This window comes from Culex pipiens, chromosome 1 (genome assembly GCF_016801865.2).
Source record: "Culex pipiens pallens isolate TS chromosome 1, TS_CPP_V2, whole genome shotgun sequence".
NCBI classification, from domain to species: domain Eukaryota; kingdom Metazoa; phylum Arthropoda; class Insecta; order Diptera; family Culicidae; genus Culex; species Culex pipiens.
In genome coordinates, this window is record NC_068937.1 from 118,405,522 (window position 1) to 118,418,860 (window position 13,339).

The 13,339-nt window shown below is 40.8% G+C and overlaps 1 protein-coding gene across 1 annotated transcript in view; it reads left to right on the top strand.

Annotated features, from left to right (window-relative positions):
* The window catches only part of LOC120426233 (scavenger receptor class B member 1), a 60,357-nt gene extending 47,018 nt beyond the window's left edge, over window positions 1-13,339 (top strand). Inside the window, exons 3-9 of the mRNA XM_052706760.1 lie at window positions 7,965-8,056; window positions 8,113-8,619; window positions 8,792-9,069; window positions 9,129-9,409; window positions 9,473-9,591; window positions 9,647-9,769; window positions 12,492-13,339. Of these exons, the coding sequence (XP_052562720.1) occupies window positions 7,965-8,056; window positions 8,113-8,619; window positions 8,792-9,069; window positions 9,129-9,409; window positions 9,473-9,591; window positions 9,647-9,769; window positions 12,492-12,785 (1,694 nt within the window). The 3' untranslated portion in view covers window positions 12,786-13,339. The remainder of the gene's footprint in view (window positions 1-7,964; window positions 8,057-8,112; window positions 8,620-8,791; window positions 9,070-9,128; window positions 9,410-9,472; window positions 9,592-9,646; window positions 9,770-12,491) is intronic.

A 13,339-nucleotide genomic window follows, 5' to 3' on the forward strand; every position in this document is an offset into this window, starting at 1 on the left:
GTTGTTGTCGTTGATCTTTATCGCCAAAATATAGACGACGAGAAGACATCTGCGCGACACGTTCGAGCCGTGCCGAGATGGGCGACAGGTTGACAGCTTAAGTCGGGTGTGCGACGGGGAGTTGACATTTAATCGCTGCGTACGACGTGTTATGACTCAATTGTGCGTTGGAAAGTTTTAGCTGAGTCAAAGGATCGTGGGCATGATGAGTAGAGTAAATTATTTAAATTCATTTCATTTCTGAAACGTAAAAAGTTTTGATCAATTAATTTCTAATGTTAAAAAATAAAGTCATATTCAAGCTGGAAAAGTGGTTTGAGTATTTGACTATGTGTGATTTTTTTTTAGTTTTCGATTTTTAAGCGACCTTGGGGAAACAGAAATCGGTGCAGAGCAAAAAACTTGAACATTTCAGGCTAATAATCATTTGGCTCACATTTTTGCCCATAAAAACGATCACCACGTGTTTAGATCGATCTGAGAAACTTTTAGCAAAACGGATCACGCTTATGAGTCAGTGATGGGAATTTTCATTGTTAAAATCAATCAGATTTTAATTGGTCTTTTTGCCTTCCTCACTGAGATAAGGCTATAATCCTGCTCGAAAAATTAACTTTTGAAAAACCGCTCGTAGCCCTATATTCATGTATACCTATCGGCTCAGAATCGAAAACAGAACAAATGTCTGTGTGTGTGTATGTATGTATGTTCCCAAAATTCTTTCCAAGTTTTCGCAGCACTGGCTGGACCGATTTCAATCAAACCGGTTACATTCGACTTGGTTTAGGGTTCCATACATCGCTATTGAATTGTTTGAAGTTTCGATAAGTAGTACAAATGTTTAGATATAAAAATGTGTTTTCAAATATATCCGGATCTCACTTATATGCATTTTAAAACTATTCCGGATCCATCATCCGACCCATCGTTGGTTAGGTTATCAAAAGACCTTTCCAATGAGTCCAAAACATTGGAGATCTGGTCACCCTGTCTCGAGATATGGCCACTTAAGTGGTATTTATGTACATTTTTATTCCAGATCTAAAAAATAGATGAAATTTGTGTCCAACCTCATCATATCACCCATTGTTGGTAATAAGTGAGGAAGGCTCCAACCACATAGGTGGATTAAGTTAGTTTTTATTATTAATGGGGGGCTGTTATAAATATTGGTAAAGGTGGTCAAAACACTTTTTCACATGTGTTTTCTGATTTTATTAAAGATAAATATCAATGGGATTGTATGGGACTTTGGATGATCGAATCACGAACAAAAAAAAGATTTTATGTGTTTTTTTTCTTGTTTTCAACATCAAATTCGAGTTTTGCGACCCCATTTAAATCAAATTTGAATGGTGGATTGCCTATAATATAACAGAGTGTATTTTTTTTCAATATTTGATAACCACAATTCTGGCCGCCCTGAGCCGCCTTTAGCGTTTTGGTCTTATTTGATCCGTCTTGGGTCCCATAAGTCCCCATTAAAAATTATGGAGTTTAGTAAAGAAAAGTACTTCAACAGTTATGCTGAAAAAATGTTTTTGGCAAATGTCAAAATGCTCTTCATTTATTTTTGTAAGAAATTTATTAAATTTAGAATGTGTTGTTTTATTGGGCACGTTATCTTTTTAGCATAACACTGTATATTAAGTCAAGGAAGAAACAACAGGAGGTTATAAAAAAGACGTTGAAAGACCTTTTCAACGCATCTAAAAAAATGAAGATCTTAAAAGTTAAATAAAGAGAACATTTGTAGATCGGACATTGCTATGTTTGAATAATTCAACTATTTAATGTGTGGAAGGCATCAACCACATTAAGGTGGATTAAGTCACTTTTGATTTTGATTTTATTATTTTGAGACAACCCTCAATCCCTTCGTGGACAATTGTTGGATGGTTCATGGGCCATTAGGGTGTAATAACAAAATCGATTTTCCAGAACAGCAATTTTTCAGTTCCTTTCGGGGTCCCAAACAACTCCCTAAAGTTTGCGAACGATTAGTTCAGTTCTCACATTGCGCAAAGTGATTCAATTTTCCATATAAGTTTGTATGGGAAAAAACATTTTTTTTGAATTTTGGTATTTAAAAAATCCACGTATTACGCGATATCAAAACCGGATTTATATTCGGATGCTCTGAAAGGTGCTCTACAACTTTCCCGAAGAGAGTATGGTGCTAACTTGCTCCTGAAAGAAGATACAGCGTTAGGATGTAACAAAACCACACTTTTTTGCGGGCATTTCAGGGGATGATCCCCTAGGTGTACTGAGTCAGAATCCCAAATATGAGCTCGATTGGTTGCGACAGGACCTGGCGCTCCGGCTTCAAAGTTTAAATGGGATTTAACCCGTAAAATTGGTGCGTTTTGGTTTTTGCCCTTTTTGAGTCCTTCAACGATTTTTGGATTTTCAAAAACCTCATGAGCTTATAGTTTGTGTTCCAGGGTACAACTTTGCCGAAGACTGCGAAGAGATTTGACCGCTCAGAAAAATGGTACAGAATTTACAAAATCTTTTCTCTTGTTTTTCTGATAACGTAAAACATGTTCTGGCAACACTCGTTTTTGATGCGCGCTTTCGGCAAACTATGCAACGCATGCTACGGTGCGTCGCGATGCGTCGGCATGTATTTGTCCAGCGTCGTGTTGTTGTTTTTGTTGTTGTGATTGTTGAGAACGAAAGTTCTTATGGAACTGCAAGAAGCTCTCCGGTTGACTCTCAGGGTTCAGTTGGAACCGATTCTAAACCTTGTTCGAGTGCAACCTAACGCGGCTGTCTTGAAAGCGCTTTATTACGCACGGATGTTGTGTGCATTTTGAATATTCCGTATTCCGGAAGATATTTCGAGAGACACGCATTTTAGTGAGAGTTTTCACTCGCTTTGTAATCAATCAAAGAGTTATGGCAATTTGGCAATAAAATCGGTCATAAACAAATTAATGTATTGCATTGACAACATTAGTAAACACTATTTTCATACAGCAGACTTCTCTGGCTAGATATTTTGCGAATTCATTAGACACCAATTGCACTATGTTCGAGCATAGGTTCGCTAACATGTCCCCCAGCACCACAATTGGTCGCGACGAAAAAGATCCACACGGAGACAGGACCAGGTGGGCTTAGAACTAAATCCTGCGATTCACTGCCAAATAGAATACCGGAATCTACGACAGATTAAAAGAGCAGCACCGGTGATCAAATCCTCCGGTACCATCGAAAACATAAGCACAACATCCAAATAAAGCATTTTCTTTCCATGTGTCAAACATTGACCGTTGTACGCTGGATGTTTTTTCGCTGCTATAGTTACGACGCCTGGCTCTGGATGCGCGCGTTCAAAGATAGTGTTGCCAATACTAATCAAACAAATTAATGGCAAAAAGTTTTTTTTTATTTTCAAATCATTGTACAAGCAGTACTAATTATCAAATCTCATCACAGTCTTCGGCAAAGTTGTGCCCTGAAACTTAAACTATAAGCTCATGAGGTTTTTGAAAAATCCAAAAATCGTTGAAGGCCTCAAAAATGGCAAAAACAAAACGCACCGATTCTACGGGTTAAATCCCATTTAAACTTTAAAGCCGGAGCGCCAGGTCCTGTCGCAACCAATCGTGCTCATATTTGGGATTCTGACTCAGTACACCTAGGGGATCATCCCCTGAAATGCCCGCAAAAAAGTGTGGTTTTGTTACATCCTAATATAGCGTCCTTAAAACTCGTCTAAAACGTGATTTTCGAGCAAAAAACACGTTTTAGACGAGTTTTGAACACGCTGTATCTTTTTATAGCAGCAAGTTAGCACCATACACTCTTGGGGAAAGTTGTAGAGCACCTTCCAGAGCATCCGAATATAAATCCGGTTTTGATATCGCGTAATACGTAGATTTTTTTAATATCAAAATTTCAAAAAAAAAAAAATTTTCATACAAACTTATATTGAAAATTGAATCGTTTTGCGCAATGTGAGGACTGAACCAATCTTTTTCAAACTTTAGGGAGTTGTTTAGGACCCCAAAAGGAACTGAAAAGTTGCTGTGCTCACTAAATTTGAACAACTTTATTTTTTTCCATACATCCATATTACACCCTAATGGGCCATGTGAAAGTGTTAAACCCTTCTCCTGATTTGTGAATTGAACTATTAGAGGCATATCGTCGATTGTGTGCTACCGTGGGACACCTAATATATTTTTATGGCAGACATGTCACAAAATAGCACATGATACATTGACAACCTGTTGGAAATTACAGCCCGAGCAGACGGAAATAACTTGGGAATAACTTTTTCTGATAGTTGAAAGTATTAGGCAAATAACATGCAATGTTATTAATATCAAGATTTGTTATTCATCGTTATGATTTTTGTTTGTTATTGGAATGTTATTGTAATAACAGACTAATAATATTATATGAACAAAACTGTTATTTTAACTCTTATGCAAAAATTGTTTTTTCAAGAAGAGTCCATAACACTTTCTGCTATTTTAACAGTATTTGTTATTGAAATGGCATAAATTTAGTTATTCCCATCTATTTGGAACAACATCGACCTCAACATCTGCATCCAATAAAATGTTATTTGTACCTTATAACCGTTCTCAGCTATATCTTAACCAATGACCGAGAATTTTTCATCGTTTTAAAAAGTGTTCAATATAAATTTTCCTTGTACCGGGGTATACAAAAATACATCAGATCTTTTTGCGGGTTTATTTAGAAAAAGTGTGTTTTTCAAAAGTAGCACAAACAATATTAATAAGCACAAATTTATAAAAATACTTCAAGAAAAATAAAAATCAGGAATACTAGAATTAAAAAAAATGTATTTATTTCAGTATGCACTAATTTTAGTTGTTTATTGATTTTTTAAATAATTGAATGGTTCATTGAATGGAAAATAAATCCATACATAAACTACGTGAACACTTTTTTGAAATCTTAGACCCCCCTCTCTCTCTCTCGTGGACAGTTTCTATACAAAACACATATTTTTTGTATGTAGCGTGGAAAATCGTTGACCCCCCCCCCTCCCCCGTAGTTTATGGATGGTCCCTGAATATACATATTTCATGCAATTTGAAAGCCCAGAAAGGTTTAAGCTAGGAGAACAGAGCCCGCCCGTGTGGATCAATCGGTTCGAATCCCGCGGCTCTAAAAATTCTAATTGTAAATATAGGTATCTGGCGCCGCCGCTCCGTGCCGTACTCAAACACTGAGGAGCCCAGGGCGGCGAAGTCCTTGTAGTTAAAAGGAAGACACTAGTGGTTGGTACTAGTAGCAATGGTGGCCGACAGCTATAAAGCCAACTTCGTTTTTTAGGTGCGAGCTGCCAAACATACGAGAATTTCCCCTAGTCGATCAATTTGTACCGACCATCTTTTAATAAATCTCTTCGTCATCGCGTACTTTCGCACCCCTCACAAGAAGACAAACTATCCGACAGTGACGATTTAACACACTATACAAAGAGGTAGTGGCATCCCGTCGTTCGCCGCATACCGGTGCGCGCAGGCGGATCGAAGGTTGTCCACCGGGCCATTAAGTGGCTCTAACGATTACCGCAAACAACAACTCGACGCGCCGCGGCTCGGCGTTTTGTTTGACAAGTGATGACGAAGTTCTAATAGTACTACAGAGTAGTGCTCGCATACATAAGTGGGTTTGCTGGTATCTCCCTCCTCTCGGTTGACGCAGCCGAAGAAAACAAACGGAATCTACGCTGCGAGCAGCGGTCCTGGAATTTGTCCAATTATGGCTAATTGGTGATTCACCCCTGACGGCGATGGCGAGCGGGTTTTCCACGACACCCCCTCGTCAAGCTGAGAACAACAGCTTAGTACACTGCGTACCGCCGGCATAGCTGTTATCCTTCGGTGACTGCACTTCCCGTGTTGGGAGATTAGAATGGAAACCTGCACTCCACGAAGCCGGGGAATGCGGAGGGAGCTACTGATGTAATAGCGGGGCTACTGGTTCGCTAGGTGATCTAGATTCTAGTCTCCACGAGAGGGTCAACCTGTTGCAGTTGCTGGTTGCAGTAGTGCAACAGCCGTAGCAGTTGATACCGCGCGGCGACTAGACTAGATCGACTTAGTAGGGGTGACTGGCACTTGGTAAGGTGCTACGTGAACAACTGGAGTACGGGTTGTTCTGGTTAAACTGGTTAGAAGTTGCCGATTTAGGAAGAAATAGCAAACCGTAATTGAGCTTAGTTTGGTGTTTAGATATCAGATACGGCGTAGAAAGTACGGCTTTTCTTCTGGTTTAATCAAATCGGTTGATTCAGCGCACTGACTAAGCATTTGGGTTCAGATCTTGCGATTAACCGAAGCTCACATTAGTATAGCAGCACCACTGCTCTCGAATAAGTCTATCTGAAGTGTTGTAAAGGTCGTCGCATGTCTAGAGAGCCAATACGCTGCTCGAGATCAGTGCTCTGAACTGACAACCCTATAGCATCGGCTAATACGTGTCCTCCACCAACGAGGAACTTGACAGCTCAATTGCTTTATAATTTGGGGTTACCCTAATCGACAGCAGTTCAACCGCTCAATCACGGCGCTACCGTACTTAACATCTCACAAGCTAATCGCGATCTCGTTACGAACGGCCTTGCACTTGTCTTGCGACACCCAGCAACACTTGTGCGTGCAACCTGCTGTCAACCGTCAGCCGTTGATGTCGCCGTGCGATAGTGCGCATAATCACACGCCGCAGATATAGCTGTCAAAGCTCGTTGACGCATAGCGTCCTTGGCCGCGACCCGTTGAAGATCATCGCGACCAGCGACTTGCCGGTGCGCACACGCGAGCCAACACGTGAACGGTAAATTCTCGCTTTCGTTCAGCTTTGTTTACAAACCAACCGTGAGCGCTCGAGAGAGCCGGCTCCGCAAGAGAGGGAGAGATCTGGCTGGATGACGTAACATTGTTTACAAACGATCGCTGGAGCAAGCACGATGCGCGAGAGATTCCCGCGATCGAGCTTGCTTCCTGATCGACACTGCGGCATGCTTGACAGGGAGGTCTACACGCCGAGCAAGCTGCAATTAACTTGTTCTGTCAGTGGGTAATAACATGATCACTTTGCGATCACGCATTGTACGAACTTCACGCCTAAGCGGGGGAAATTCCAAACGTTGCTCAACGCTTGATGACCCGAGTTCGGCAGCGGAAAGCCGGGTCAACGGAGAACATGCGATGTTGCAAACACTCGACAACTTGGAACTTCACTGCACAACGCAGAATAATTGATAGTAGTCTTTGAGCAATTGGAGATCTTGGTATCAATAGAGCTTCTGTTAAATTTTGCAAACTTATACGATAGAAGCCCTGGAACCAAGATTGTTCAAAGGACTTCATAAAGCTACTTGTGTGTTTCAGTATTTATGATAGGCTAGAGTTGACATAACCTCTAAGCACTCTTGGAAGACCTTTAACGGGTAATCAGTGCAGCGACCTCCGTACCACAGGTCGATCTCAACAAATAAGCTAATTACTTAATTACAGCCCCCAACTGATCAAGCTTAAACAAGCAATACCCCAACTTCCCGGTGCAACGGGTCGTGTAAAATGCGTGTGTGCATTTCGCTTTTCATTTTTCGAGGTTATGGGTGCGTGCACCCCGCTATTTAAGAGGTTCAAGTGCCGTAGGGCGTGAAGAGGTTGCCCTGATCGGGTCAAACTACCGTGCACCGCTGCGTGGTGCGCCCTCTTAAATAAACTGGTTTCGTTGAATGAACAAAACTGCGCTTTGTGGTCGTCGGCCGAAGTCACAGTGCGATGTTTATAGTTGCGAGTTTAATGATCGCTAATGTGGCATTGAGGGGCGTCGCCACAAGCGAACATGAATGATGAAGTTGTTGGCGATTATGGGGTGGCACCACGCTTTGACGGGAGACAAATTGGCTGTGGACATGAGATACATTTTTCTTCTTTTCTTTTGCCTTTTATTTTCAGGAATCGTCAAGTTCGGTTTTCTTGGGGTTATGTGCATCGTTCTGGGATGGACGATACTGGCACTTGATCCCACCAACCTAATCGTGACGGATGTAGGTCAAAGTGGTTTCGGTCGTAGTTGAGTGAGTCTAACCTATCGATCTTGCAGATGTTAAGTATGTACGAAGGTTCCTACCTGCATCGGCTGTGGAAAAAGCCACCACTGGAAGTGTTCATCAGCATCTATGTGTTCAACGTGACCAATCCTGAGGCGTTCTTGCGGGGTGAAGAGAAAATACGACTGCAGGAAGTGGGTCCGTACGTCTACCGGGAATACCTGGAGAATCACAACTCGACGTTCAATCCGAACGGGACGCTTAGCTTTACACCGATTCGTACGCAGGTGCTCGTACCGGAGCGCTCCGTAGGAGATCCAAGCAAGGACATGCTGTTCATCCCCAACCTGGTGCTGTTGGGGGTCTCTAGTGCGGCGTACCGCATGTCCACCTGGGCTTCACTGGCAGCTGCCGCGGCCTTGAAACCACTCGGTATGAACCCGTTTCTGCACATAAGCTCTCACGATCTCCTCTGGGGCTACGAAGATCCACTGGTCAGTGTGGCCTCTACCTTCCTTCCGGACACTATTCCCTTCAAAAAAATTGGGATCCTTGATCGCGTAAGTATCGCCGAGTTACCCGTCTGTCATCACTTCACCAACTCTTTACTGTTCTCATCTCTGGTCTCTGTCTCTCTTTTTCTTTCTTCCCCCTTTGAACTCGCAAAAAACTTCATCTTGTACCGTTAGTTTAACTGTGTTTTCCACTGTATGTCGCCCGTTTTCGGAACAGATGTTTGACGAGGGTCAAGATATGGTAACGATGAACCTTCCCGAGGCAGTGCTGAACATGCGCAAGGCACAGATCGTGTCGGATGTTACGTCTCCGGAGGAGGCGGCCACGATCGACGACGATTACTTTGCGCCGGAAGTGCTGGAAGAGTTTACCGAGGAGCGTGACAAGGACGACGACGAACCGATCCGGAACTACTCGATCGACCTGTGGAACGGATCTCCCGGGCTGGCGCACTGGGGCTACGTCGGCAAGGATCACTGGGACGCGGACAGAAAGTAAGCATCCCCACGTACTAACATTCCCAACCATCCACTAACACGTAAGTCTCTTCCAGAAACACCCCGTGCAACACGCTGCAGGGTGCGTACGACGGTACCGTCTTCCCGCGGAACATCTCCAAGACGGAGATCTTCAAGGTGTACCGAAAGGCGTTCTGCCGGACGCTACCGATCGCGTTTGAGCGCGAGGGCGAACACGACGGCATCAAGGCGTACTGGTTCGCGATCCAGGAGAACGCGTTCGAGAGCTCGCTGGACGATCCGTCTACGTCATGCTACTGCCGCAACGGGAAGTGCTTGCCAAAGGGGCTGGGCGATATCAGTCCGTGCTGGTACAGTGAGTATCTTGAGGGATTTTAATGTCAATTTCAATTGATTAACGTGGTATTCCTTCGCGCAGATATTCCCTTTGCCGTGTCGTTGCCGCATTTCTATAAAGGAGATCCGGCGCTGGTGGAGGCCGTTGACGGACTGAATCCGACCAAGGAGAAGCATGATGCCGTAATTATCATGCAACCGGTATGTTTTTCAGCAAAAAAGGGAAAAATTAGAAACTAACATATCTTAATTACAGCAACTCGGAATTCCAATGAAGGCAAGCATTCGGGTGCAGATTAGTTTGCTTACGAACGTCAGTTTCAATGCGGATCTGCGGCCATTCCACAACACGGTGATACCACTCATTTGGGCTGAAATGGTGAGTTTTATGGGGAAAATCCAAAATTTTATAAAGCTAAAACTGTGGTTTTCAACCGGTGAGGTTCCATCTTGGAGGAGAATTCGGACATTCTTGGGGGGAATTAGAATGCGAAACAAATTTTTGTTTTAAAATGAGTTTGCAAAAACAATTCCATTACACACATTCTTTTAAAATTTGAGAACAATTTCATTTGTGTTTGTTTGAGCATACATGAGCAGTTCTCGAAAATATATTTAATAAAATAATTTTCTCAATTGGGTACCCAAGTAACAATTTTAGTTTTGTTGTAGTTTTGAAGAGGTTGTACAGAATACTTCCGAAAATGTATGAGAGATGCTTTTTAGTCCCACATGCTGAGTTAAATACGAGTTAAATAAGCAATAAAGTCAAAATGCATTATTTTTGGAGGTTAGCCAGAGAAAAATTGAAGAGTTTCATAAGACAAAATAATTTTATTGTATGCTTTATTGATGCATTAAAGAGCTCTACAAGATACGAATAATGCTGTCTAGCTGGGAAATAAGTTTTGTTGTAACCTGAAAGAAATTCTTATAACAGAACAAATTGCATTTTCATTTACTTTGATAGGAAACCTAAAGCCTGTATCGCAGGCTGAATAGCATGCATAATTGTTTTATTGAAGGCAATGACTCTTCTTCTAGATGGAATCAGAAAATACTTTTGGTCGACAACAATTCACAAGTCAATAATATTAAAGACATAAATATCAGTGATTAAATCTCTCACTGTAAAGGTAATGCCAAAGAAACCATCGAACATTTTTTTGAGATGGTTCGAAAAAATAGTACGCGCCTTCTCAAATTATTAGAAAAAGTTTGTGATTTTACCTACAAAAATAATTTGAGCACGGTCATTGCTCAAGAATTCAACATGGCTACGCTTTTCAGTAACATTTCTCTCTAGGCAATATGGCGAAATTTATTAAATGTAATTATTCTTGCTCGAGACTGTTTAAATTCATTTCTTCTTTAAATGGTCTTGATCAAAGCTGACTAGGAATAACTTGTTTTAAGAGAGATTTATTACGGTTTCAGTCAGGATAATGTAGCTTTTTGATGGTTTTATTGAAGTTTAAATCGCATAAGCTGAGACCGTAGCGCATGCCTGTCATTAATTACTGCAAGAAGATCTGACTAGAGAAATCGCCAAAATTTCACCACAATTCAATAAAAAAACAACAGCGTTTGTTCGTTGCAATGGTAATTTTATTACATAATATACACTAACCAATCCACTTTATACTCAATTCATTGTAAACACTATTACCATCACAGGTTGATAAGCGCTGCACTGTCCTGAAGAAATGCATATTTTCACCTTTCCATCTTGTAGTTGATTATACCTTTGACCCCAACTGTACAACATACACTGCACAAATTATTTTACTTTTTAGACGTTTAAATTATCTGCAAAACAAAAATCGTAAGTGAAATTAAAAAAAAACCTCATGGCTCAAAACAATTCGTCTTCTTGCACTGTGTTTCTCGATCTACAACTGAATAAGTTGAAGTGACAGTTCAAATCCAACAAGGTTGGCCAAATTCCTTATGAAGACGAAAAAGGTTTATTGCAGATTTCGTCAAGATATTCAAGCTTCGCCATGTATTCTTCAGGAAATCTCGAAGTGTAACTAAAAACTGAATAAAAACTTCTAAGTAGAATTCCTAATCAAGTCTTCAAGAAACCTTGAAAATATGTTGAAGGTTATGCTAGATGAAAACCTGTTGGTTTTGATAAAAGTTTGTATAAAACATTATTGCATTCAATAAAACTGTTTTAAAACCATATAAGAATATACAGCATTTGAATTGCTACTTGGGTACTAAAGCCCTATTTTTATGTACAATGGTAGAAAACCCGATTAAAAACCATTTGTGATCCCTTTTTTTCATTTTAATGCAAAAAAAAATGACATGACAACATTTTTTCGATGAATCAACTATGGTCCCCTTGGAACGAGCTGTCAAGTAGGAGCTTTTCTGTCAAGAAGAACCGCGAGGTTAATTTTTCAAAATTGATTTAAAAATCAATTTTAAACTTTTTGTGGTCGTACAAAGGGTCATTGTACTCAGAAAAATAAGCTTTATTGCTGTAAACAATAACATCAGCAATCTATGCTTCATTTTAGGACCCAATTTAGGACACACACAAGGACGTTCTATTTTCTTTTTGAAAAATAAATATTGATGTTAATTTCTGTCAGTACTGTTTTTATACACACAAATTTCTCATTACTGTATTCAGTAAAATTAACTGAAATCTGCACTACAGAAATTTTCAGTAAATGAAAACTTGCTGAAATTTCAGCAAACTTTGACAGCTCCATGCAAATTTTAACTGAAGAGCAGCGAAAAACTAACTGAAAATTTCAGTAGTGTAGTTTTCAGTAAATATTAACCAAAAACGACATCAGAATTTACCGTGTACATCTTGAAAAATTTATTATTTAAATATTTGTTAAGCAATGCAATATTTAAAAAAACATACTTTTCCTCTCATTTATAGTGATAAAATGGCCTTATACCTAATCACCAAAAATTATAGTTCTGAAAAGTTCATTACCTTTTTTGCACCTTTTTTTGATTTTTGTAATAGTATTTGTTATAAAACTTTTTATAGAAATAATCTTTTCACCAGATTTTTTACAATCCTTGAGCATTTCTCGAATTAACAGCATTCTCCGTTTCTTCCCACCCAGGCCGTCGAAAAGCTCACCCCGGACATCGTGATGCTGCTACACCTGCTCTTCGACATTGCACCGTACGCCCAGCTCGGGTGCGTGTACGTGCTGTCGCTGCTCGGGGTTTCGCTACTCGCCACGACGGCGCTGATGGTGCTGTGCACGCGCCACACCGCCCTCTCGTACGACCCGCGGAAATCGATCCGATACTCGACCGTTTCGATGATTCCGTTTCCGCTGCGCAAGGAGCTGGAAAAGTACGGCGACGGGGAAATCCGCCGCGAGGCCCTGCTCATCGAGAATTTGCCCTGAGAGAAAGAAAAAATGCTTCTTGTTAGCTCTGTGTTTAAGTGTTTAGCGATTTTGCCCCCCTAATCGGGGTGGGATCTGTGCAATAATTATTCTCATAGAATAAAACAGTCATTGTGATATATTTAGGCTAGTAAGCGCACGTGAAGCATGGAGGCGATCGGGATTACTGTACGAACTCACACACAACCAACATTAAAGCAACGACACGTTCCATCCACTGAACTGACATTCTGTAGGCTTATTTAGCTTTGAGCAATTATTTTAACTATTAGGGATTACTATTATCTAACTGATCTGAAAAGATAGCGCAAGCTGTGATTCTTTAACCGCAATTGTAGCATCGTGTTACTTTGTAAGTACACGCAACAGTATCTAACTAAAGAGGTTTCGAGTGTAACAATTGAACAATAGGATTTTATAAAAGCTTTCTTCTCTATTACGAGCTATGGTGTAGTAACAAATTAAGTCGGTGGTGTGTGTGACGTAACGAGCTTAGGTCGGAAACCGTCGCCAGGACTCAGGACGGTTCCAAATAAAGTCTTGTTTAAGAATTA